The following is a 26,093-nucleotide window of genomic DNA, read 5'->3' as shown; positions in this document are numbered from 1 at the left end:
AATGATAATCCTGTTCTTCATGCTAAAGAAAGATAATTTCAGTTGGCCAACTTACAGTTATAGATATTGCGGCAGGTTTTTCGTTCTTCTGGCTTCAAATCAGTGTGGCATAAGTGGCTGGGTTGGTCCTCATTGGTTAAACATTGCACAGATCTCTGCATCACTCCAACACCACAAGACACTGAGCACTGTAAGACAAACGGGAGTCAGCGGTGTGGCTATGGAATGTGGGAGGCATAGGCTTCCGGTGGTGTGGAGCTCAGAGCCCTGATGTCGTCCTGTACAGGGTGTCACTTCAGACTCTGTGCCACTGAATACAAAAAGCTGACATTTATTGAGCACTATGGGCCAGTCTCTGTGCTAAGCATTACAGATTCATATTCATGTATTTATAAAAACATATATATGTATAAAACACTTATACGTATGTATAAAATTTGTGTAATTTTACACACACACACACATAATTTTTTCATTTAAGCTTCACTGTACCCCTATGAGATAGTATTACCATTATCTTATTTTTACAGGTGAGATTGGGGCTCAAATATTAAGGAATTTGTTCAAGGTCATACCCTAACTGCTTCCAACTCATCATACACTTTTGCCTGATCACTTTTCAATTCTTTCTTTTTCTTTTTCTTTTTTTGTTTTTTGATATGGAGTTTTGTTCTTCTTGTCCAGGTCAGAGTGCAATGGCATGATCTCGGCTCACTGCAACCTCCACCTCCCAGGTTCAAGCGATTCTCCTGTCTCAGCCTCCCTAGTAGCTGGGACTACAGGTGTGCACCATCTCGCCCAGCTACTTTTTGTATTTTATTAAAGCAGTGTGAAGAGGGAAATTTATAGCACTAAATGCCCAGGAGAGAAAGCAGGAAAGATCTAAAATTGACACCCTAACATCACAATTAAAAGAACTAGAGAAGCAATAGCAAACACATTCAAAAGCTAGCAGAAGGCAAGAAATAACTAAGATCAGAGCAGAACTGAAGGAGATAGAGACACAAAAAAACCCTTTAAAAAATCAATGAATCCAGGAGGTGATATTTTGAAAAGATCAACAAAATTGATAGACTGCTAGCAAGACTAATAAAAAAAAGAGAGAAGAATCAAATAGGCGCAATAAAAAAATGATATAGGGGATATCACCACCGATCCCAAAGAAATACAAACTACCATCAGAGAATACTGTAAACACCTCTATGCAAATAAACTAGAAAATCTAGAAGAAATGGATAAATTCCTGGACACATACACCCTCCCAAGAACCAGGAAGAAGCTAAATCACTTAATACACCAATAACAGGCTCTGAAATTGAGACAATTAATAGCCTACCAAACAAAAAAAGTCCAGGACCAGATGGATTCATGGCTGAATTGTACCATAGGTACAAAGAGGAGCTGGGACCATTCCTTCTGAAACTATTCCAATCAATGGAGAAAGAGGGAATCCACCCTAACTCATTTTATGAGGCCAGCATCATCCTGATATCAAAGCCTGGCAGAGACACAACAAAAAAAGAGAATTTTAGACCAATATCCCTGATGAACCTCGATGCGAAAATCCTCAATAAAATACTGGCAAACCGAATCCAGCAGCACATCAAAAAGCTTATCCACCACGATCAAGTTGGCTTCATCCCTGGGACACAAGGCTGGTTCAACATACACAAATCAATAAACATAATCCATCAGATAAACACAGCCAAAGACAAAAACCACATGATTATCTCAATACATGCAGAAAAGGCCTTCAACAAAATTCAACAGTCCTTCATGCTAAAAACTCTCAATAAACTAGGTATTGATGGGACATATCTCAGTAAGAGCTATTTATGACAAACCCACAGCCAATATCATACTGAATGAGCAAAAACTGGAGGCATTCCCTTTGAAAACTGGCATAAGACTGGGATGCCCTCTCTTACCACTCCTATTCAACATAGTGTTGGAAGTTCTGGCCAGGACAATCAGGCAGGAGAAAGAAATAAAGGGTACTCAATTAGGAAAAGAGGAAGTCAAATTGTCCCTGTTTGCAGATGACATGATTGTATGTCTCACCCTAAAATCTCTTTAAGCTCATAAGCAACTTCAGTGAAATCTCAGGATACAAAATCAATGTGCAAAAATCACAAGCATTCCTATATACCAATAACAGACAAACAGAGAGCCAAATCATGAGTGAACTCCCATTCACAATTGCTTCAAAGAGAATAAAATACCTAGGAATCCAACTTACAAGGGATGTAAAGGACCTCTTCAAGGAGAACTACAAACCACTGCTCAATGAAATAAAAGAGGACACAAACAAACGGAAGAACATTCCATACTCATGAATAGGAAGAATCAATATCGTGAAAATGGCCATACTGCTCAAGGCAATTTTTAGATTCAATGCCATCCCCATCAAGCTACCAATGACTTTCTTGACAGAATTGGAAAAAACTACTTTAAAGTTCACATGGAACCAAAAAAGAGCCCGCATTGCCAAGACAATCCTAAGCAAAAAGAATAAAGCTGGAGGCATCACGCTACCTGACTTCAAACTGTACTACAAGCCTACAGTAACCAAAACAGCATGGTACTGGTACCAAAACAGAGATATAGAGCAATGGAACAGAACAGAGCCCTCAGAAATAATACTACACATCTACACCCATCTGATCTTTGACAAACCTGACAAAAACAAGCAATGGGGAAGGAGTCCCTATTTAATAAATGGTGCTGGGAAAACTGGCTAGCCATATGTACAAAGCTGAAACTGGATCCCTTCCTTACACCTTATACAAAAATTAATTCAAGATGGATTAAAGACTTAAATGTCAAACCTAAAACCATAAAAACCCTAGAAGAAAACCTAGGCAATACCATTCAGGACATAGGCATGGGCAAGGACTTCATGACTAAAACACCAAAAGCAATGGCAACAAAAGTCAAAATTGACAAATGGGATCTAATTAAACTAAAGAGCTTCTGCACAGCAAAAGAAACTACCATCAGAGTGAACAGGCAACCTACAGAATGGGAGAAAATTTTTTCAATCTACCCATCTGACAAAGGGCTAATATCCAGAATCTACAAAGAACTCAAACAAATTCACAAGAAATAAACAACCCCAAAAGTTGGTGAAGGATGGAACAGACACTTCTCAAAAGAAGACATTTATGCAGCCAACAGACACATGAAAAAATGCTCATCATCACGAGCCATCAGAGAAATGCAAAATCAAAACCACAATGAGATACCATCTCACACCAGCTAGAATGGCGATCACTAAGAAGTCAGGAAACAACAGGTGCTGGAGAGAATGTGGAGAAATAGGAACAGTTTTACACTGTTGGTGGGACTATAAACTAGTTCAACCATTGTGGAAGACTGTGTGGTGATTCCTCAAGGATCTAGAACTAGAAATACCATTTGACCCAGCCATTCCATTACTGGGTATATACTCAAAGGATTATAAATCACGCTGCTATAAAGACACATGCACACGTATGTTTATTGCGGCACCATTCACAATAGCAAAGACTTGGAACCAACTCAAATGTCCATCAATGATAGACCAGATTAAGAAAATGTGGCACATTTACACCATGGAATACTATGTAGCCATAAAAAAGGATGAGTTCATGTCCTTTGTAGGGACATGGATGAAGCTAGAAACCATCATTCTGAGCAAACTATCGCAAGGACAGAAAACCAAACATCAAATGTTCTCACTCATAGGTGGGAACTGAACAATGAGAACACTTGGATACAGGGTGGGGAACATCACACACTGGGGCCTATCGTGGGCTGGGGGGAGGTGGGAGGGATAGCATTAGGAGATATACCTAATGTAAATGATGAGTTAATGGGTGCAGCACACCAACATGGCACATGTATACATATGTAACAAACCTGCACGCTGTACACATGTACCCTAGAACTTAAAGTATAATAATAATTTTAAAAATTTTGTATTTTAAGTAGAGACAGGATTTCACCATGATGGCCAGGCTGGTCTCGATCTGCTGATCTCATGGTCCGCCCACCTCGGCCTCTCGAAGTGCTGGGATTACAGGCGTGAGCTATCGTGCCTGGCTGCCTGACCAGTTTTCCAGACTAAGAGCTGCCTGGTGCAGAGCCAGGGGGGCTGTGACAGTCTTCCAGGGCAGTCCCAATTTAAAATATTCTGCCTTGTTGTACCCCAATGCAATGAAGTATTTCTTACACAGAAGCACTAGAACATACAGACTTCTTAACAACATAAGCAACAGTAACTACTCCTTCCGTAACTCTTATCAGTATCAGATTTTAAGTGCTTTTTTAAAAAAAAAATTTGCTGTAAAATATACACAAAATATTTGCCATTATAACCTAAATGCTTTATATATACAGGTCTATTGGAAGTGCTGGGGACCAGAAGTATTTTGCATTTCAGATTTTTTTTTTTTTTCAGATTTTGGAATATTTGCAGTATTACTAGTTGGATATCCCTAATCTGAACTTCTGAAACTCAAGATGCTCCAAGGAGCATTTCATTACAGTGTCATATTGGCACTAAAACACGTTTGGATTTTCCAGCATTTTGGATTTCTGGACTAGGGATGCTCAACCTGTGTAAACTCATTTCATCTTCACAACCACCAGTTTTGCAGATGAGAAAACTGAGACACAAAAGTTTTGCAACTTGCCCAAGGTTGTTCACCTGGGAAGTGGCAGAACCAGGGTTCAGATCCAGACTGTCTGGCTTCAGAGCCCATGTTCTAAGCACCAAGCCACCTTGGTAAACAGAAAGAAGTCCCTTTGATCCCTGTCAGCCCATTTCAAGTTGCTAACTCCAGAGTCTCTCCCGGAAGTAGAGTTACTAAAGAGAGTGGGTTAGGCAGGACATGTTTAATACGGGGTTGAGATCCAAGGGTTTTCAGATTTGAGCGCTCAGTCTTCTACTTACACTTCCCCAGTTGCCAACTCTCCAGGTGGCCGAGACAGGGCACTCCCTCAGGTAACAGGGGTGAACACTGGGGGGCTGCGTGCCCGGGCAGTTGACAGTGGTTTGGTAGCTGTATTCATAATTCTCCTTCCCGGTGTAAATCTCGCTGCATGAGACAAGCCTTTGTTTGTAGCCTTTTCCACAGGTCACTGAGCACTGCAAAGACAGGGGTTGAGAGGAGAGGTTCGAGCAGTTCCTGGGGCAGCCCACAATAGGCCCCTGACCTCCACACCGAGCGCTGACCGTGTGACTATGCTGCAGAAAGCTCCCACTTCATTAGCTTATTTATTCATTTCAAGCGGCAGGCCCTGAGCACACAGGAGACAGGCAACCCTACAGGGTGCCTTGGGGATCTGGTGCTTCCACTGGCATCTTCTCAGCCTCCACTGCAGGTGGGGATCCCTCAAGCCCCTTCTGGAGGTTTTGAGGGGAGGAGGAGGGGGAGGTGCTCCAGCTGTCATTCATTTGGTTTGCATCTTCAGCCCAACTGCACAGGTTGGCAAACTGCTCTTTTCTAAATCTATGATGACCACCAAATTGGGAGGGAAGAGGAGACAGCAGCTGACCCGTGAGTTGGCATTTTGAGTGTGAAATCCAAGCACTGAGCCAAAGGGGACTCTGGGACTGTTTTCCTTCCCTCCTTGGTGCTGTTTGCTTTCCTACCTGCTCTCCATTTAATTTCCTTCTCCCCTCTCTCTCCTTGGCTATAGATTTTTTTTTTTTTTTTGAGATTGCATCTCACTCTGTTGTCCAGGCTGGAGTGCAGTGATATGATCTCTGCTCACTGCAACCTCTGCCTGCCAGGTTCAAGTGATTCTCATGCCTCAGCCTCCCAAGTAGTTGGGATTACAGGTGCACGCCACCACACCCGGCTAGGCTATAGATGTTGACTGGCATGTTACCTTTCTGCTTTTCTACCTCTTGCTCTATATCATGCCCTCATCTGTACTCTTCTATCCTAACTCGATGGCATTTAAACATACTCAATCAATACAGAAATGGAGAAGAAATACACATTGTTATAGTGTCCCAACATTCAACCTCCTTAGTTAAATTTTTTTTTATTGTTTTGTATTTAAAAAATAAAACTAAGTTACAATTAATTTAGTTTTGATGATATTTTTAGACAATGGCATCAAATAACTGGTCATCTTTTGTAAACGTGCTTCATAAACTTGGGGTAGAACGCCAGTATTCTCTAGACTTAAGGTTCTTGGCTGAGGGTGGGATAAACACCCCAAAACAGTATACTACATGTGGTGTGTTATGCTTTTTCTGGGGTAAGGGACCACAGCTTTCATCAATTCTCAAGGGCAGTTAGAAGCCACAGTGTTTGCTCTGCCCTAATGTCTCCTCCTGCTTTTAGTCACATGGCTTTCTTCTCCTGCAACTTTTCCAGGGAAAAGGCTCTCCTTGAAGAAATCCCAGAGGCAGGAGAGAACAAGTCCGGCTAGAGGCATGCAGAGCATCCCTGGGCCTTCCCTTCCAGTTGGCTCGAGACATAGAAATGCTCTGTGTACATTTCTTCCTTCTTTGGCTGCTGCTGTTCAAATGTTTGAAGGCCAAGTTAACACCAGGCCAGGAAAGTGTAAGCCCGGGGTGTTTCGTGCAGATGGCTAACAAACTCTGTCCAAGCTGTGGGTAATCTTAGTGTCTAACCCAGTGCTTGCATGCATTGACATCAGTCCATACTAACTTAAACAAAGTTGTGTGTTTGAGAGAGGCAAGGAATGAGACTCTTGACCCCTACAAACCAGGAGCAAAAGCAGTCCCCTAGCTATCTACGTGGAGGGGGAGCCCAGTGGGTGACAGGCATTTGCTGATGAAATTGAGCCCCAAATATGGTCAGGCTAAATGTAGAGGCCTCCACATCTCTGTAAAGAAGCTGGCAAGAAGAGATGCTCTCAGCCAGCTGATACCAGCATTGTGAAAATGTTGACTGCTGCTGGTTTCCTCAAACCATTTCAGAGAGAAGCTCATACTGTAGACTCTGCATGCCTTGATGTATGTGCTTGGTTCCACATGAGCATGTATTACTTTTCTAAATTGAAAATAACAGCAAAGCAAAACAGTAAGAGTGTGAGCTCCCTGCATGAGCTGTACACTTCAGTCCCCACTAGAAAATGCATGTGTCAATCAGGACTGACAGAGCTCTTCTTTGCGAGTCTAGCTCGGGCCTCCTCCAATTCAGGTGGAGCAGAGCTCAGAGAAAAACATACAAAGAGGCCTCCAGGCAATAGAGGTCCCAGAGAGAAGGTATGTCTTCTTTTCTAGAGAGAAAGCTGGTGCCAGTCCCTTTCGGCCCCTCTCCCCTCGTTGCAGGCTTCTTTCCCTATGGTCCTTGTATCTATACTAAATACTGTTTCCAGCCCTCTAGTTGTTGCCCATAAATTTTCAGACTTTTCAATTCATGATACACCTGTGAATTTACAGAAATGTGGAAGGCTTCCTTTTTTCTTTTCAATCTTCTCCCTGTCTCATCTTTTGGGGGTTACGGTTATATTAAAGCTATAGGAGTAATTTGACTCAAGTCTTAGAAAGAGATCAAAACTCTTTCAGCATAACAAAAGTACTACACAGGAGATAAGATTAAGAGGTCAGTCTTGGCCAGGTGAAAGGTGAGATCCCCCTGCGTTGGGATCTGGATGGGTTGGAACCTATGCCTCAAACCCAATGTCAAGAACTATTCTGAACACTCATTTGGATTCCACATGTTCCTGGCTGGCCAAGAGCAAATCAATTTCCTAAAGATCAGAACCATGTCTCCTCTTCACTCTCTAAGGGCATACGGTACTATTCAGGGCATACCAAGAAGATGCAAGGTTGGGGTCAAGCAGGGTTTCCCAGCCTCAGCACCACTGACATTTGGGCCAGATAATTCTGTATTGTGAGGGCTGCGCTGTGCACTATCAGATGTTTAGCCCTATCCCTGGCCTTCACCTTCCAACCCTGGCCAGTAGGGTCCCCTTTCCCCAGTTGTCACAACCAAACTGTCTCCAGACACTGCCAAATGCCTCCTCGAAGGACAAAATTCACAGGAATAAAGGATAGGAAGAGATAATTAGAAAAGACTTTGGGATCAGCTTTAGTGCAGGAAGCAATTCAACACCCAACACACACATCATCTAAATGCAAATATTCATCTCATTAACATGTGAAATTGCTGCCCTGTCAAACTTTGAAGAGACCCAGTGGCAGCAATCATATTACCTAACAATTTTCAGTACCTTTACTGTGAGTCCAGATGCCTCCCTTTCAAAGCTCTAAATACTTTTGTGCAAATGACAACTGGTTTGAACGCTATAGATCTCTCATATAGACATGAACATATTATGATGTTTGAAAATAATATAATCATGCTATAATTACTATTGGTTTATTACCAATAAAAAGGATCTAGATAAGCATTGTGTGCAGGAGGATATATGAAAAAAATGGTACTTGAGATACTTTGGATATTATAGAAAATTATTTTGTTCCTCTGAAGCTGTTTGTTAAACAGGCAAAACACATCTGGTTCATGAAAGGGTTTGTTTGCCCCTTACAACATTTTAAAACCAAAAATTTGAGCCCCCATTTTCAAGTTAGGAAATCTCACATACTAGTCCAGATTTTTAGCCTCTTTTGAGAAATCAGGTCTGGTAACGCTAGACCACATTTCTGCATGGCCACAGCTGGAGTGAAAGAGATTCTGCTTCCTTCACACAGCATATGCTAGTTTGTCACAGTCACCACCTCTCCCTTTTGTATCCCTGGCACTACAATATTTTCTTATACTTAACTGTCTTCAGGCACCTCAAAGCATCCTATGAGTTTGCAGCCCCTGCAATAATTTCTTCTTTATGCCAATAGGACATCAAGGTAAATCACAGAATGTGACCTGAAGGGACTCAGAGACCATCTCATACATCTCTCCCACTTTGCATACAAGGAATTCCAGTTTGGGAAGGCTGAGGACTTGTCAGAAAACACACAGTTCACAGTGGCAGATCGGGCAGGTAGCCTCAAGTCTCCCACATTCCTGCACTCATCCCTCTGCTGCTCTTAGGCCATGGCTGAGCCGACCACAGTTACAGTCCCCAGGACGGTACCTCTGACCATTCTCCTGTGATCCAGACATACTCGCAGGGTTGCAAACTACAGCTTTCGTGGTCCGCCGGCCGCTTGCTCACGTCACAGTGTGCACCATGCACCTCATTTTTGCTGTCATCCACACACACCACCTTGCGGTACCTGGAGCCTTCGCCGCAGGTTTTGGTGCACTGTTAAAGACAAACAAAAGGGAAGAATAAACCATAGTTCTTTATATCCTATGACTGTAATTATGTGTTTACCTGTCTATATAGCCTTTAAGATCATAAGAGCCCTGAGGGCAGGGATTGCCAGAGAACTCCTCTTTTTTTTTTTTTTTTTGAGATGAAGTCTCGCTCTGTCACCCAGGCTGGAGTGCAGTGTTGCGATCTCGGCTCACTGCAAGCTCCGCCTTCCGGGTTCACGCCATTCTCTTGCCTCATCCTCCTGAGTAGCTGGGACTACAGGTGCCCACCACCATGCCAGGCTAATTTTTTTGTATTTTTAGTAGAGACGGGGTTTCACCGTGTTAGCCAGGATGGTCTCAATCTCCTGACCTAGTGATCTGCCTGCCTCGGCCTCCCAAAGTGCTGGGATTACAGGCATGAGCCACCGCGCCTGGCCGAGAACTCTTCATTTTACTCCAGTTACCTAACAACTCTGTTCCTGGCGTTCACCACCAGGCTGTCTAAAGGAAGGAACGAAAGTATAAATGAGTCAATCTCAGTTTAGAAAGGACCTTAAATCCTATTTACTTGGAACCCCTACTCACAAGTGACTTGCTTTAACACTTATGGCCAAATGTTTACCAAACTGGTGTCTAAATACCTCCAGGGTCAGGGACATCAGTACCTGCCCAGGTAGCCGTCTCATTTCATAACATGGAATCAAACAAATCTCTTTGTATGTTCCAGGCCCTTGTCCTGGTTTTCTATTCCAGGGAAGCCTAATGGAAAGTTTCAGCTCTCACAAGTAATCTCCTCCAGCTATTTGAAGAGGGCTTTCCTGTGGCCCCAGGTGCCTTTTCTTCTCCAGAGGAACTGCTCTCATCCCACATCATTCTGCAAATATTCACTAAGTTCCTACTAGGTGTCAGGCCCTGTGACAGCTCCTGGGTGAACAAGAGTGCACACAAATGGCACATTCCCTGTTTTCAGAGAGGAGCTTATATGTTAGTAGCAAAGGCAGACAACAAAGAAGACAGTTAGGTAGCGAGAGTTAACAATTACTGTAATTCCATTTTCCACATGAAGAAAATGGGACTTTGAGAGCCTAAGTTACTTGCCCCAGGTCACACGTCTCTTTGTGAGGTAGATGGGACAGCTATGTTTATTCCCATAAGTCAAGGGATGATTACAGAGCAAGTGGTATGTTTCATTCTAGGATAATCTCCATTGCATCATTCTAGGATAATCTCCATTGCATCCACAGATTCTTATTTGTTTTGCTTTAACCAACAGCAAACCCTACCCCTGAAGTTTATCCTTAGTGCCCTGTGTTCTAAAGGTCACTGAAGGCCTATTGTATCTAAAGCTTCTGTGTCACCCCAACATTTCAAGACTCTTGACTACACTGGGAAGCCCCAGTGAGCTAACTGAAAACTGTACCAAAGACTGCTGCAGTTTCTTTTAGGCCAGGGATTGAATATCTTGTTGGCAAAGGGCTTATCTAACAACTGTGATTTTTGTTGTGTGGTTAGAATGTTGTCTTTTCTTTTCTTTTCTTTCTTTTCTTTTTTTTTTCATTGGGACAAAGTCTCCCTCTGTTGTCCAGGTTGGAGTGCAGTGGTGTGATCACAGTTTGCTATAGCCTCAACTTCCCTGGCTCAACCCATCCTCCCACATTTTAGTCCCAAGTAGCTGAGACTACAGGCATGAGCCACCATGCCCAGCTAATTTTTTAATATTTTGTAGGATGAGTCTCACTACGTTGCCCAGGTTGGTCTTGAACTCCTGGGTTCAAGGGATCCTCCTGCCTTGGCCTCCCAAAGTGCTGGGATTACAGGCGTGAGCCATCATGCCCAGCTAGCACACTGTCTTTTTAAATGTCTAATTTTAGTATCTTTACGGAGAACCACAGACCCCACCTCTCTTTTTCATCTAATGGGCAGCCTTTCCTTTTAGCACCTGCCTTGCCTCAAAGGCACTTGTGTTTGGAACTCAGCTTCATTCAGAAATGTCTTCTATGATATGCCCCATGCCTTTTTTTTTTGTTTTTTGGTGATAAAATACACAAAATATAAGATGCACCATTTTAACTATCACAGGTGTACAATTCAGTGGCATTTAGTACATCTGCAATATGGTGCAACCATCACCCCATCTAGTTCCAGAATATTTCATCACTGCAAAAGGAAGCCCTGTGCCCATTAAGCAGTCACTCCCCATTCTTTCCTTCCTGCAGCCCCTAGCAACCCCCAATCTGCTTTTTGTCTCTGTAGATTTGCCTATTCTGGGTATTTCACATATATGGAATCATCCAATATGTGGCCTTCTTCTCTCCCTGACTTCTCTCCCTTAATGTTTTCAGGGTTCTTCCATACTGCAGCATGTATTAATACTTCATCCCTTTTTAAGGCTGAATAATATTCTATTGTATGAATATACCACATTTTGTTTATCCATTCCTCAGTTGATGATATATGGGTTGTTTCTCATTTGGCTATTGTAAATAGTGCCGCTATGAACATTCATGTACACATTTAAACACCTATTTTCCATTCTTTTGGGTATATATACTTGGGAATGCAATTGCTGGGTCATATAGTATGACCTGTGTCTTTCGTGAGCTATCCTGATCCTTTAGGAAGGAGAAGGGATATGCTGGCATTTCCTGGTAGCCCCTTGTCACTTGCAAACTTAACTCAAAATTTCTGCTGCTTGGGAGTAAACCTCAATATCTAGAATATGGAGTCACTCTTCATTTTTCTGGAGCATAAACATAACTTGAAACCACTGTGAGGTGAACATGGAGGAGCAGAATCACTTCAAATTAGTGCAGGAGGCCGGCTGAGCCCAGTTCCCCAGCTCATCCCTAGCTCAGTGGTTTTGGGGTTTTTCTATTCCCCTAGAGTATACTGGGAACTACTGCAAAGTGATAACATTTTTTTCTTCATTAAAAAAGTTAGATAGAGGGCCACTGAATGTTAAAAAAGAAAAGAAAAAGTTAATTCGTGATGTGTAGATATATGCAAATACTTAACTACCCATAGAAAAAGTAATTCCTTAGAAAATTAGGACTTAGGTGACTCTGAGAAGATCCTAATTATTGCACAGCTAAACCTGGACTAAATCTTCCAGTATCCTCTTTTGTTTTCACTAATCCACAAAGCTTTAATCTGCGTCAATAAGTAACAGTTCAGAGCAGAAATACAATGATTCTTAAATACTTTATGCTTGTTAAGCATTTCTCTCTCAGTCTTAAAGAATGGTTAACTACCATAAAAACTATTTTGCCAATGGTGAAAAAGGGAGCTGGAAAAATTTACCTTGAATATAACTTTTACGAAATTAAAAATTAAAAATTAAACTAATAAGTGACCTGCCCAGGGTTTCCTAATTAGTCAACAGCAGATCTGAAAATCACATGGCAAGGGTTTTCTCCTGGAATCTTAAATCCTAACTAGGGTATGGGGGCTGGGTAATCAGAAAACAAATCCAGCCCTTGCTATCAGGTTTTATCAACTTTTTATAATATGGCTTCCCCCTCAACCCTCTAGGATTTATGACTCTTTTCCCTGTCCTGGAATATGATCTAGAAGTTCTGAAAAACAGTTGGAAAGTTAAATTAGCCTCATTTTAATTTCCAAAAGGTTTTCTCTAATTTCAGTATGACTTTTAGAAAAATCGCTAGCATGAGCAACGCCACCAGCCTCCTTGCATTTCATTACACACTATAATTCAGAAAGAAAATAATCACAGTGCTGGACTAAATCGGGCAGCTCGCCCATTGTTCTGCAAGCTACATGTGCCTTTCAATGTGCTGAAATTAACAGGGGGAAAAGAACTTTTCCAAATTTGCAGGTGAGGAAGACCTAAAGTAAACCCTGAAGGTGGTATTTTATTCAGCCAGGTAGGTTGGCCACAGAGTGATGGTCTATAAAGGATCATTTAATGCAACGGGTAGAAATTTTCTTTGCTTAAAGATTATAATCAAGTTGCTTTACACTTTCAAATATATCTTTTGGTGCAATTCCCTAACCATGGGGGGAAGAAAACCACTAGATATTCACAGGCTCTATCTTTTAAGGTTGTTGATTTTCTCCATGGATGAAAGACCTTGTATTCTCTAGTGCCGGGTTACCATTGTTGCACAGTGTATGGATGGCAACTCACAGAACCACAGGGTTCCTGGGTTTTTATGTTATGAGAAGCAGCAATGAAAAATCAGTTTATCTAGCGTTGCTTTAAATGGCAACAACAAAAAAAGCAGTCCTTACTTCAAAGCTCATTTTAAAGTCAGGTATATAGAATTTAGACATTTTTGCTCCCAAATAGTATATATTTGCTAGGGGGTGGAGTGGGGAGAAGGAGGCAGAAATAACACTATGGAGACACTTTGTAACTTTAAAGTCATTCATTAGTTCAATCACGATTTTATAATGAGCCAAGGTCTATGCTGGGGCCCGGGAGGCAGCCCCCATGGCTTCCTACTCTGCCTCTTTCCCTGTTAGAACACCCAGGGTGGCGGCTATTCCCAGCTTGGGGTCTCAGGTGTTAGCTCAGCTGGCTACCTGGTGACCCTTGGGGTTTAACACCTAGGGCTACCTTGTGCAGTTGTGTAAGCAGATATGGGTTTCGTAACAGAGTGTGTAACTGAGTAAGAAGCCACCAAGGAGAGAAGAGGAAAAACAACAGGGCAATTCCCATGATGCTGCAAAGTGGGGCCCAGGTAGCAGCAGATGAGCAGGAGGAATGACGGAGGACATCAGTTCACCAGGCAAGGAGGGGAAGAGGACATTCTCAGGAGGGGCTCAGCATGCATGGTGGCTGGAAGTGAGAAATGGCATGGGTGGTGAAGGTGGGGAGGAGAATGACCACAGCATTTTGGGGTTTTCAGAGCAGATTATGTGTGGTTTGAGATTTTTAGAGCATCCCTAATGCCTAACACCTGGAACTTCACAAGTGATTGATAAATGTTTGTTCAACAAATTAATAAAATCAGCAATAAAGAGTTCGTATCTGGCTCTGTGCGCACATCAAAACCTGGCCATTCCCTACTGTTAACTTCAGGAAAATCTTTGAAATCAACTGACCAAGGACCTGCTGCTCATTTCTAACTTTTCTGTGTTAATGAGATGAACTTGGGAATCATTCTACAGCTGATCTTACTAAAAGTCCTCAGAATCCAAGTATGTATCAGAGTTGCCCAAGTCCCCATACTGTACCAAACAGCAATGAGGTGAGTAGTTCTGCAACGGTCAGACATATCTGAGCCACAGCTTGTCTGTAGCATTGTGACAAAAAATAAAACAGCTGTTCTTACAGGAAAAACAGAGTTTGTGCTTTTTTTTAATTTTTAATTTTTTTGACACAAGGTCTTGCTCTGTCACCCAGGCTGTAGTGCAGTGGCCCGATCACAGCTCACTGCAGCCTTGACCTTCTGAGCTTAAGCAATCCTCTCACCTCAGCCTCGCAAGTAGCTGGAACTACAGGTCCATGCCACCATACTCGGCTAATTTTTTCTATTTTCTTGTAGATATGGAGTCTCACTATGTTGCCTAGACTGGTCTCAAACTCCGGGGCTCAATGATCCTCCCTCCTTGGCCTCCCAAAGTGCTGGGATTACAGGCATGAGCCACTGCGTCCAGCCTGCTTCATGTTCTAAAAGTCATTTTAAAATGCCTTTATTCTATAGAGTGAAAGATGAAAGTCCATCAATTAGCAGGCACTGTTCTATGTTATTATCCCTTCCTCCCTCCCTCCCTCCCTCCCTTCCTTCCTTCTTTCCTTCCTTCCTTCCTTCCTTCCTTCTTTCCCTCCTCCCTCCCTCCCTCCCTCCCTTCCTCCCTTCCTCATTCCTTCTTTGCTTCCATCTTTCCCTCCTTCCTTTCTCCCTCCCTTCCTTTCTTCTTTCCTTCCAGCCATCCATTATTTTGTTCCTCCATTCATTCGCAGATTCATTCATTCAACAGGTGTCTTTGATGCTGTAGGTACCATAGAGAAGATTCTGGTGAACAAGCTTCCTGACCTTAAATAACTGATAATATAGATGAGGAAAACAGGCAATGAAAATTCTGGGTGCTAACTGCCAGAATACAGTAATTTGAGGATGCTGTGAGAGCTGAGTGGAGGAGTACCTGACTCAGATTTAGTGGGGTGGTGTGATTGGCAAAGCTTCTGAGAGGAAGTGACACCTAGGTTGAGGCCTGAAGGATGAGACAGGGTGACTGAGGTGAAGGTCAGAGCAAGGTGGTCTTATGATGAAGAGTTACCACAAGGGAAGAGAGTATTCCAGATAAAAGGGAAAAAGAACATGTGCAGGACCTGTGAGATCTATTCCTCAATGCTGCAGATGTATAGCCCTATACAATCACAATTCAAATTTGATCAGAAGGACCTCTGCTGCTCTAAGTGAATTTATATGTCAGAGTGTAATATTACTAACAAGTTAATCCTTTGTGATAATAATTCTCAAAAGAATTAAAAAGTCTTTTTAAACATTTTTCTCCCAAACAGCCTCATGAGCATTATAATTCTAAAGTGGCTAAAACTGACCACTGTGAGGACAAATTATTCACCTGAAGCTGGCAGGTGATATTTAGAAGCCCAACATCATAAGGTGTAGGCTGAGCCAAACTGCTGTCATCACCAGAAACCTCCATCGGAAGGCCACTGTACTAAAAAGAGGTCTACTTTGGGAAGACTTAAAATGTGCTAGTCACCATGTCGAATCATGTCATCTCACCAAATCCTCACTGTGACCCTTGAGCTAAGTCTGCCATATAATTCCCATTTTGCAGATGAGCTAAGTGAAGTCTAGAAATTCAGAGTCAACTTTTCAGAGCCACACATTGAATAGAATTTTGCTTACAACATGTTGTTTCTAGGGTGTAAACAAAATGAGATGTGGATGTGTGGATACAGCATTTTTCTCTTGTCCAATTATTTTGCCCTATATCTGAAAGTCTGGGCTCTACTCTCATGGTATCAAGAAGGCATCCTGATGCCACTTGCCCCTGAACAACCAATGGGCCTCACAATGAACAGGGCAAGTCCACTGAGGGGCTCCAACATCATCAAGACTCACCCGGTGACATGGCTTAAAGTCTGATAGCCAACTAGATCAAGAATCTCCTTTTTAGAAGGGGTAGGTATTATAACCCAGTAAAGGGAATACACTTGGATAGCAACTCTCCAGTAAGAGGCGTGGCAAGTCATTGAGAGGAAAATAAAATAATTCACTTTAGGTGTATGTTGGCATGGGATTAGTGAAGATAATGATTCAGTGTGTAGGTGTCAGAGGACAAGCTTCTAGGCTTCCAATTCCAGCCATACTACCTAAGCCCCAAGTTGCCCCTATTAAATGAGGATAAAAATATAAATTCTACATCAGAGAGTTATGGAAAGGGCTTAAAAGAAGTACTTCATGTGAAAATACTCAACATAGTGCCTGGTTTGTAGCTTAGTAAACAACAAGCTTTATTATTTTTATTATCATCAGTATTAGGGCCATTGTACTATACAAGTCTAGGGGATGCTCCTCACATTGTAGCTGATAAAAAAGGCACCCCTCAAAGTTGTGCAGTGTACAACCTGTGTGGTTGTACAGAACATCCCTGATGACCACGCCATGGTGAGGGTGCAGAAACTGTGCTTCTCTAGGCAGATGCCTGGATTATTTCTCAAAAAGAGGATGGTGCCATATCCCACAGACCTAGCAGGAAATACACCTTGCCAACAAACTGGTGGGTTTTAGTAGTTCACATAGGGGACTATTAAAAGGGGAAGCAAAAGGCAAAGTGCACACTCAAGCAAACAAGAGTTCTGAGGTGGTGACCAAGGACTGCTAAGAAAGAAGGGGTATCCTGTAATGGGGGGCTCCTACACATCCCATTCAGTGGGCTGAGAGGCTGCCCCTGTGGCACACTCTCTGACCTCAGGTCAAGACGACACTAGGTGTGGGAGAAAAGTGGAAACCTGTGCCTGCATCAGTGGATATCACGTAAAACGGTAGCTGAATGAATGGATGTGAGACGAGGTGGGAGCAAGAAAGGAGATGAGGGCTGTGATTTAGGGGAGCCTGAAGGGTGCTGTCTTACCAAGTGACCACCCAACTTACTGTTGAACAAGCGCGCTTTTGATCATAAAAGTAGGAACAATTAATAATTACACGAGGACTACCCCAGGCAAACAGGAGGCGTGGCCACCCTTTTCCTGATTTGATCAATTAAGGTAATTGCCCAGTTACTGTCATCCTTCACTCTCATTCTTGCTGCTGCAGAGACCTTCTGAGCAGGCTGTCAGCAGGCCTTGCATATATGGGAAACATGAAAACTTTTGGTGAGGTTTCTCCCCACCTCCAGCTGCCCTGGGCATCACTTTGCCAATGACAGGCCTCCTATAGGACACCATAGGAATATCATAGGAGATACTCCTATGATATAGAGTATCTCTATATCTCTATATCTGATATAGAGGTCCAGGCCAGGCTGTCTCCTGAGGCCTTGTATTCTTCCACAGAGTTTAACAGCAATATTTGAGTAAGGTTTTAAAAAAACCCATCTGCACGACACATGCAAAGAAGTAAATTTTAGGCATATTTTGCATGATCAGAGAAGAATTTCTTCAGTGCACATGTGGCAAGGTTTTTCTATTCTTTGGGATGCAAAAGGAATTGTAAACAGAGTCTGCATTTTCATGATTGTCTCTAGCATTTTCAAAAACTGGCTAAAGCACGAACAGTCAGCTTAGACTCATTTCTGAACACTCTCTTACTTTCTGCTCCTTGGAGCAGGATCGGGTTTAGCATGACACAAAGAGGGAGATGGAGAGAGTAGGCCATGGTAGGTCTGAAACAAAGAGAATCAAGAGGTCATACTGAGGGGGAGAGAGAGACAGATGAGGGAGTCTCCTCTTCCTTCTATATCTGACATTGCCAATCCCCAAACCGTAATTGGTAATAGATAACACTATTATCTCCAGTTTTCTCAGAACAACTCTGCAAAGTTATTTTATCCCCATTCTACAGATGGATAATCCAAGGCTCAGAGAAATCAAAAATCCTTGCTCCAAGTCCCTTGGCTAATGTGTGGCAGCGCTGGGATATGAACCGAGTCTGTAGAATTTTATGATCTCTAGGGTTCCAAATAACTCATGTGGTTCAAGAGCTGTAAATCTGAAATGTAACTGCTTTAGGAATTCCTCCCTGCCACTGTCTGGTGGGAATATAAAAGTAAAGAAGGAAAACAGCAAAAAGACTGAGTAGATGGAGAGGGTGAGTTTCCCAAAGAAAAGAAATTACTGCAAATAATGGAAGTAATCCATGAGGAAGCGAGGGAAGGGGAAGACAGGGATGGGTGGCTGAATCTCAATGGGCTAAAGAATGCAGTTCTAGTATTTCATACTGGTTTAACAGAACAAACTTAGCATCAAGTCTTGCTTCTTCTACTTGCTAGGTGCTAGGTATATGACACTTGGGCAAATGACATAGACTTTCTGAACCTCAGTTTTTTCACCTGCAAAATGGGATGATGATAATAATAATACTCACCTTGTCTGGTGGTTAAAAAGATTAAGTGAAGCAATGAACAAAAAGTACCCAGCACAGTGCCAGGGGTACAGTCTAACTGTTCTCCAAACCATACCCTTTCTTTGTGTTCTGAAAAGCTCTTCGTGGTGGGGGATTTCCTGTCTTATCTTTCATTATCTCTGCACCTCAAACGGCATGCATTTTGTTTTTTATGTAAACATCAGTGGATGTGGTTTTGCTTTCTAATTCTTCCCCACCTTTTCTACAATTTAATCTTCTGTTCTGGAAACAGAGGTTACCTCCTACAAAACTTCCCTGGCTGAACTTTTCCCCATGGACACAATGTTTTCTTTAACCAAACATTAACTTGAAGCCAGGGAAAAAGCAAGTCTTGTCCACTTCTGCATGGACCATCAACGGAGCAGTTTCTTCAGATACTATTCCTTTTTTTTTTTTTTTTTTTTTTTTTAATGTTAGAAATCTTTCACTAATTAATCAAGGTTTCACATGAATGCCCATCTTCTACCCGACAGCCGAAGTCATAGAAAGAGGAAAAATACAGAGTGGGTTCTACCTAAAGTCTGCCCTGTGGCTATTTAAACAAATACAGAATGACCAAATCTGGACAAAAATGACATATTTAAAATATTCCTTCTATCTCCCCCTCCTTCTGTGAAAGATATCTGAATGCATTTGGCCCATGGCCTGTTACTTTTTTTTTTTTTTTTTTTTTTGAGGCGGCCAGACTTGGAACACTCAGGAACGCAGACAGACATAGGAATTGCTTAAAAACAAGTTCTCCCACCCTTGTTGGAGCGAACGCGGGAGTCTAACATTGAACCTTTTGGGAAAGAGCCAGCATTGTAACCGTGCTCGATGACTTCTCTGGCTTTATAGGGAACAGATATGATGATAGCAAGGGGCACACATGTGAAATGCCTGGCAGGTACCCCTTCGTGGCTCTACTTACTTCTTGCCATTCCTCTGCCCTCCAAGTGTAGAGGGGACACCGTGGGCCTTGGCAGTCGCGTTCCGACTCCGGTCTGGTGTACGGGTTGCACTCGGTCTCTCTGGCTATTTTATGTGTTCCGATCTGACAGCCCACATGCCTCTGCTGTACGCCTCGGCCACAGGACACAGAGCACTAAGAAGACAGAGGAGGTAAGTGGGAGCTTCGGCTCATTTATTTTTGGGGGGGCGGGGGGTGTCGAGGGTCACAGAGGAGGGGAATGCACTCCTAATCCAATGACTTTCATAGCTATCACATCGCTTTCTAATTTGCAATGAAAGGAATCCCAGATCATGTCTTAAACTGGGAAACTGACTGCTTATCTTATCCATGCTGGAGAGTGAGGAAGGTGCTCAAGTTTGGAGGAATCCCTCAAGTTAATGAAATTCTTGAAGGATTGAAGAGGTTGATAGAAATCATTATGAAGCATTTAGCACAACCTAGAAATAGTGCTGCCATGAGAAATGAAAACTTGAAATGATTTCTATCCTGGAGGATTTGAGATTCATGAAAACTGGAGAGACAGTGTTGTACAAGAAGAATTTCTTGGCAGATTAAAAATATAACCCAAGGAGAGTAAACCACTGAAGATTTTAGGACCTTATAAGTAGAATTATTTTCTCCAGTCTCTTCCTTTTCTTGCTCCTATTCATGGAGATAAGGGAATATTTTTTTAACCACAGAATTCACTAAAGAATTTGTGTCTATTTACAACTTCAGATGAATATATGAAGAATAAAAGCTGACAGGAAAAACCATTTCCTCGGGCTTAATGTTTTCAGCCCTTGAAAAATATTGTTAATCATGTTGAAACATTTTGTTGACCTAGTTGCAAAACACCATATTAAATCTGCAATTAACTTTCCTCTAAATTAATTTTTTAATAGTTTCCTCATTGCTGGGTTTCATAATCTCACTTATGGCCAGGCCAAGAATTATTGTCTTGATTAAGGTTTTGACAGCCAGAAACTAAAGGCAACATTTGGAAAGAATGGCATATTATTACACTTAGCTATTAAAAATTAGTTCCAAATTTTGTGATAGCTCCGTCCCCATTTATTGGTCTGGTGTTGAGAAAACAAGCTTAACATACATTAAAGCCATATTTCTAGGAGGAAGTCTTCTTAAAGAATAGAATCATGCTCTTTCAAACTTGAAAAAATTATTTTCCAATTAACCTGTAGCATCATTCAACTTTCTCCGAGGCTATTAATGGAAATTTTCTATCAAGAATCACACCCAAATGGATTCTGCTGAATGTTAATTTTCTCTCCATTTCAGATTTTAAGAAAACAGGTAATTATATTTAGAAGGTAACTTGGGAAAGCATATTGTTTCAGATAAATCTATGCCAGAGAGGAGAACCATATGTTCACATCAAAGCTAGCTGAACAGAAGAAAATATTTTGGATCAACGTAGCTACTATTGTTTGGGTTCAATTGTATTAATTGGATTGAATGAGTATGTGACCCACAAGAAACCAGACTTTTAAAGTCATTATGTCCTGGGTGTAATGGGAGGGTTCCTGAACACAAGTGATAACCCTATCTATAGAGAATGGCCATTTAATGCTTATTAGAGCTACATGAATAATATTTCCTATTGATTACATTGGAAAAGAATGTACTGTAACATGGTAGAGTTACCCCATAAATGACAGAAATGTTCAAACATTATCATCATCAATAAACAACAACCAAAAAGTCTTTTTTGACTATTTCAATTTGAGGTCTTAAATATAAAAGAGCACATTTCTGGAACAATATATCCAAATAGAAATACTGAAAGAATATTGTAAACAAATTTGAGTTTGGCATAGGGCTTAAATATATGTAGAATCCCATAATGTTTTAACAACCTAAAGAAATATGAAAACATATTTAAAGACTTTTAGAATGTATAAGACTATTCAGGCTACTAGATAAATGAAACCTCTTTTTGATGCTATTGTAATTGAAAAAATTACTTATGGTTCAATGAAGGCACGGTACTAAGAGCCATAAGTATCCAACATTTAAAAAATCACTTCCTACAGTGTTTGATAATTTTTCAAAAGACAAATTAAGACACAGGAAGGTTCAATTATACAATATGTCATTCTGGCTTCTGATTTTCATGATGTCAAAGCCAGCTTTGAAATACCACATTCAAAAGTTTCTACATGACTTAAGTGCTCACAGCAAGGTACAAGCCTGCCTTTCTGAATAACGCATTCACAGTAATCTTTGCTCAAAATGAGGTGCACTCCATCGGAGTTAGTTTTCTGTGTTCCACTTTTCTTCCTGTGCTGTCTCAAGGGAGGCAACAGTTTGCATACAGAGCCAGCCAGGCTTGCTTGGAATTCTGAGAGATTTGTGCAGGCACCCCCATGAATAAAACAGCATCAGAAAGACCTCTGTGTGACCCTGGAGGCAGTGATGGTGGTGGTATGTGTGTGTGTGTGTAAATCCAAGTTTTCTTGTTCTGTTCAGTACACCTTTTAGTTTGTTTGCAGATGAAAATGAACTCTGAAGGGCCTCTATTAATGTGCTCCCTCCACAGCCATCATCCCACCACCACAGTCTATTCGTGCAGGTTTGAAAGTAGATGTTTTTCGTTCTGAACTACTGAGCTGGGAGCTATGTTTCATCTCCCTCTACTCCCCACTGTGCAATGCTAGTATGCAGAACTCACCAACTTAAAAGGGGAACTTGATGCTTATTTCCATAGAGAGAAAGAATCTCCATGGAACTTTTGATGTTTAGGGAATCATAATACATACTTGAAAACCTAGAAAGAGTTTTAAAGTACTTTCTTCCAGGGTTACTGCTGAAATTATGGTGATGACATTAAAGCAGCGATTAGTTTGAAAAATAACTATATAAACCAACTTTTATAAGCAATAATAATAACAATAATACAAACTTTTACTAAGCATTTACTATATGCTAGGCTTTCTATACTAGCATACAGTATATGCTAGTATACTGAGGTTTCTCAATTAAATAATTCTTTTTTTGTGTGGGGGTTGTCCTGTGCATTGTAGAAAGTTTAGCAGCATCCCTGGTTTGTACCCACCAGATGCTAGTTGCATTCCTCCTCATTCCCCCCAAAGTTGTGACAAACAAAACTGACTCTAGACAGTCCCAAATGTTCCGTGGGGTACAAAATCACCCCCAGTTCAAAGCTTAGCTCTAGGCTAAGCATTTTACATAAAATACCTCTGATACTTCCCAATAAACCTTTTAGGCAGATACTCCATAAACAAATAAAACAAAAAACAGAGATAATCACCCTAACTCAAGCGAAAACAAAACCAAAAACACAAAGTAAAATTTGTCTTAGACAAGGTAGCATAGCTACTGTGAATGTGCATTTGTGATCCCAGTTTTTAAATTGGTGCTAATATGATGCAGTCTTTTATACTAGGTCAGTGAGGGTGTGGGTGAGAGGCCTGTCTTCAGACAATTCAATATCAATGCTCATGCGTCAAATAAAAACAAAATAAATGAAAAGCACAAAATACTAAAGCAACTCTGGTTCTCCTCACTGACCACATGCATATGGCTTCCTTAATTTCTCAAATAACACAAGTCACACATTTGCCACATTTCTCTATTAAACACTTGAAGGACACTTCAGAATGATACCACAACCCAGCTGCTCTAACTGTAATTATAAGAAAAGTCTTAATCAAGAATGGATGGTATATTCCTAATGTAATTCGCCAGTTTCTATTTCAGCATTAGCACTGAAGATCTTTTAAAACTTAATGCTTCATTGAATGTAAGACAACACTGATTGCAAGACACATCATTATATTTTGTAGCACTAAGAAAGATAACAAGGGCTGTTAAGGAAATCATGACATTCCATAGTTTGTGAAGCCCATCCTGACCACAAACGTGTTGAACTGTGAAAAAGACCTGCGTCTCAGGACTGATGAATGACTTCATTGAATGAACTCATGAGTGATGAATGTGTTGGTGTGTTACTTTCATTATAATCTGATAATTTATTCTTTTTATTTTTGATCTTTATTTTAAAAACTCTATAGAGATAGTATACGTTAAAAAAGTTTTACTGTGAAACGCTTTTGCATTATGGGAATATAGAGTCTTCACATTTGTCAGTCTGAATCAAGAACTTGATGCTAATTTTTGTCTTAAAAATTCATAGGCATTCCTTAGCTCTTGATTAAAAATATCCAAACAAATTAAATGTAACCTTTTCAGAGAGAGAAAAACCCTTTGAGGCCCTAGTAAGGATAATTCCGCCCCCTTCAAGAAAAGCTGATTTTCTTTACAAATTCAAGATTTCAGAAGACACAGAAATGAAATATCCACTTTAAATCTCAAAACATCAATACTGGGGGAGAGACTGTAAAGATTACCATGGCTATCATAGTTTCTATCCCAATATTCTATGTATCATATTATCATCAGACCTTTGGATGTGATGAGAAATTAAACCAGTTATTTTTCCTACCTTGAAGACAGGATGACTAGGCTGTAACTACTGGCAGAAAACAGAAAGGCCAGATATAAAATCTTCTAAATATTGCTGCAAGTGGACAATCATTACTCTTGCTTAATATCACAGCCTTAGGGATATTCTTGTTTACCACTGGATCATTAGGAAGCCAATAATCCTTAATCATGCAGACCGTCTTTCTCCATTAACCACTGGATCTGATTATTTTCAGGTACACTTCTAAAGTACCCAAATTGAATTTTACCCATGCAGTACTTTGTCTTGCCTGCTTTTATAATTCATTTCTACAAATCCAATCAGGACATTATAAGGCTGGCCACAGACCATTATATAACTGTGTTTACTTGCATTTTCTACAAAGGTGACTTGATTTTTCCAAGCAATCATTTTGAACAGGTGCAGTTTTTTCTGGGGAGGCATTCTGATAATCCTATTACCTTATGTTGGCAAAAACCCCCAGGGTTTAAACCTAATCATTTCAGCTTTGTAAGCAATTTTAGGCTTCCCATCAAGATCACATGATGCTGGATTAAAACTCACTCTGTGTTTACCAATAAAGACCAAAATATTCTTTTAATTATCCTTTGTGAATATTGGCTTTTAACATGAGCATCACTTACGTGCTCTGAACTTAATATTCAGAGGTAAATACAAATAGATAAGTAGAGGCCAAGGAACATACAAAAGTAACAGATCATGAAAGTCCACAAGAGGACATGCTAATTAGCATGGTATCTTAAGTAATGCTAGCTGCGAGCTTTTACGTGAATCAAATAGCTCCAAAAAATAAAAGGGATGGAAGTTAACAGATGACAAGGATCACTTAGAAAAACATTAAGAAGGATGATTGGTATGAAATACTGCCTTGAATATGCTCCCTGAAGGAAGGCAGAGGAGGAACTAGCTCTGGCTGGGTACAGATTTATTTTCTTATTGTTAAATTAAAACAAACAAAACTCCCGTGTTTCATTACGATCAAGGCCTTGAGAGGGATGAGGCCACTGTCCTGGGGATTGATGATGGAAGATATGGAGGGCACTGATGCCAGATCAGGGCACTGAAAATACATTCAGGTTTCTGAAGGAATTTTCCATTAGTCATATTGAAATGGAGGATTCTCAAATCCTCCCCATGTTAATGTAGCTATGACCAAAGCTATTTTGGGGCCTTAAGAATCAAGATTCTAGGCTCTGGAAGAATCCATTCTAGAGCCCGCCAACCTTGAACCTAGATTCCCATCGATTATCTGGAGTCATCTGAATGATTCTCCACTGCATGGAAGCACCAGAAATACAGTAAAACCTCATTGATTCAGATTAGCGGAGAGAAGGAGCAGCATTAAATACAGAATATTTTAAAAGAAATTGAGCCTTATTACTTTTAAGTTAGCACCTTCAACCAAACTAAGAAAATGTGCAAGTGTAGAGTTACCAGATCTATTCTAAAGATTTGATATGAATGGCTTTAGTTCACATATCCAGTGTTTATAGATTAAACAGAAGCTTCTAAAGTTCCTGTTTCAAGTTCAACAGGGAAACTCACACCCAGTTCCTGACTAGCTTATGAAATGTTTAGAATTAGTGGAGTCTAACTGTAATCAGTGTCTTGGGCACTCACCCCCTTCTCCATCCCATACACATATCACACTTGCCCAAATAAAATATTACTCTTGAGAGCCTACTAGATTCAAGACCCCTGCAAAGCACAGGGCATTCATGATTGTATTAAGTCGTCATAAGAGCCAGGTGTAGTAGGCTCAGGAAAACTAAATTACCCAAGGTCATATAGCTGGAAAATAATAGAGAACTCTCCCTCCTGTCCTTCACCTTTTGTAAATAAGCAAACGGGCAGAGGTATTTTCTAATACTTTCTGT

At 41.0% G+C, this 26,093-nt stretch overlaps 1 protein-coding gene and 1 long non-coding RNA gene across 3 annotated transcripts in view; one reads left to right on the top strand and one right to left on the bottom strand.

Annotated features, from left to right (window-relative positions):
• Positions 1 to 26,093, bottom strand: part of ADAMTS9 (ADAM metallopeptidase with thrombospondin type 1 motif 9) — a 178,339-nt gene that overhangs the window by 27,255 nt on the left and 124,991 nt on the right. For both annotated transcript variants that reach the window (XM_025376938.1, XM_025376939.1), the window contains 4 exons: positions 19,707 to 19,880; positions 9,067 to 9,237; positions 4,937 to 5,131; positions 56 to 188 (listed from right to left, as the gene is read on the bottom strand). In XM_025376938.1, the coding sequence (XP_025232723.1) occupies positions 56 to 188; positions 4,937 to 5,131; positions 9,067 to 9,237; positions 19,707 to 19,880 (673 nt within the window). The remainder of the gene's footprint in view (positions 1 to 55; positions 189 to 4,936; positions 5,132 to 9,066; positions 9,238 to 19,706; positions 19,881 to 26,093) is intronic.
• Positions 19,478 to 26,093, top strand: part of LOC112619094 — a 28,738-nt gene continuing 22,122 nt past the window's right edge. The window contains exon 1 of the long non-coding RNA XR_003118175.1: positions 19,478 to 19,897. This is a non-coding gene — a long non-coding RNA (uncharacterized LOC112619094). The remainder of the gene's footprint in view (positions 19,898 to 26,093) is intronic.

Source organism: Theropithecus gelada, chromosome 2, assembly GCF_003255815.1.
Source record: "Theropithecus gelada isolate Dixy chromosome 2, Tgel_1.0, whole genome shotgun sequence".
NCBI lineage: Eukaryota > Metazoa > Chordata > Mammalia > Primates > Cercopithecidae > Theropithecus > Theropithecus gelada.
Note: the sequence above shows the minus strand (reverse complement) of the source record. Positions and strands in the feature narration are given on the sequence as shown.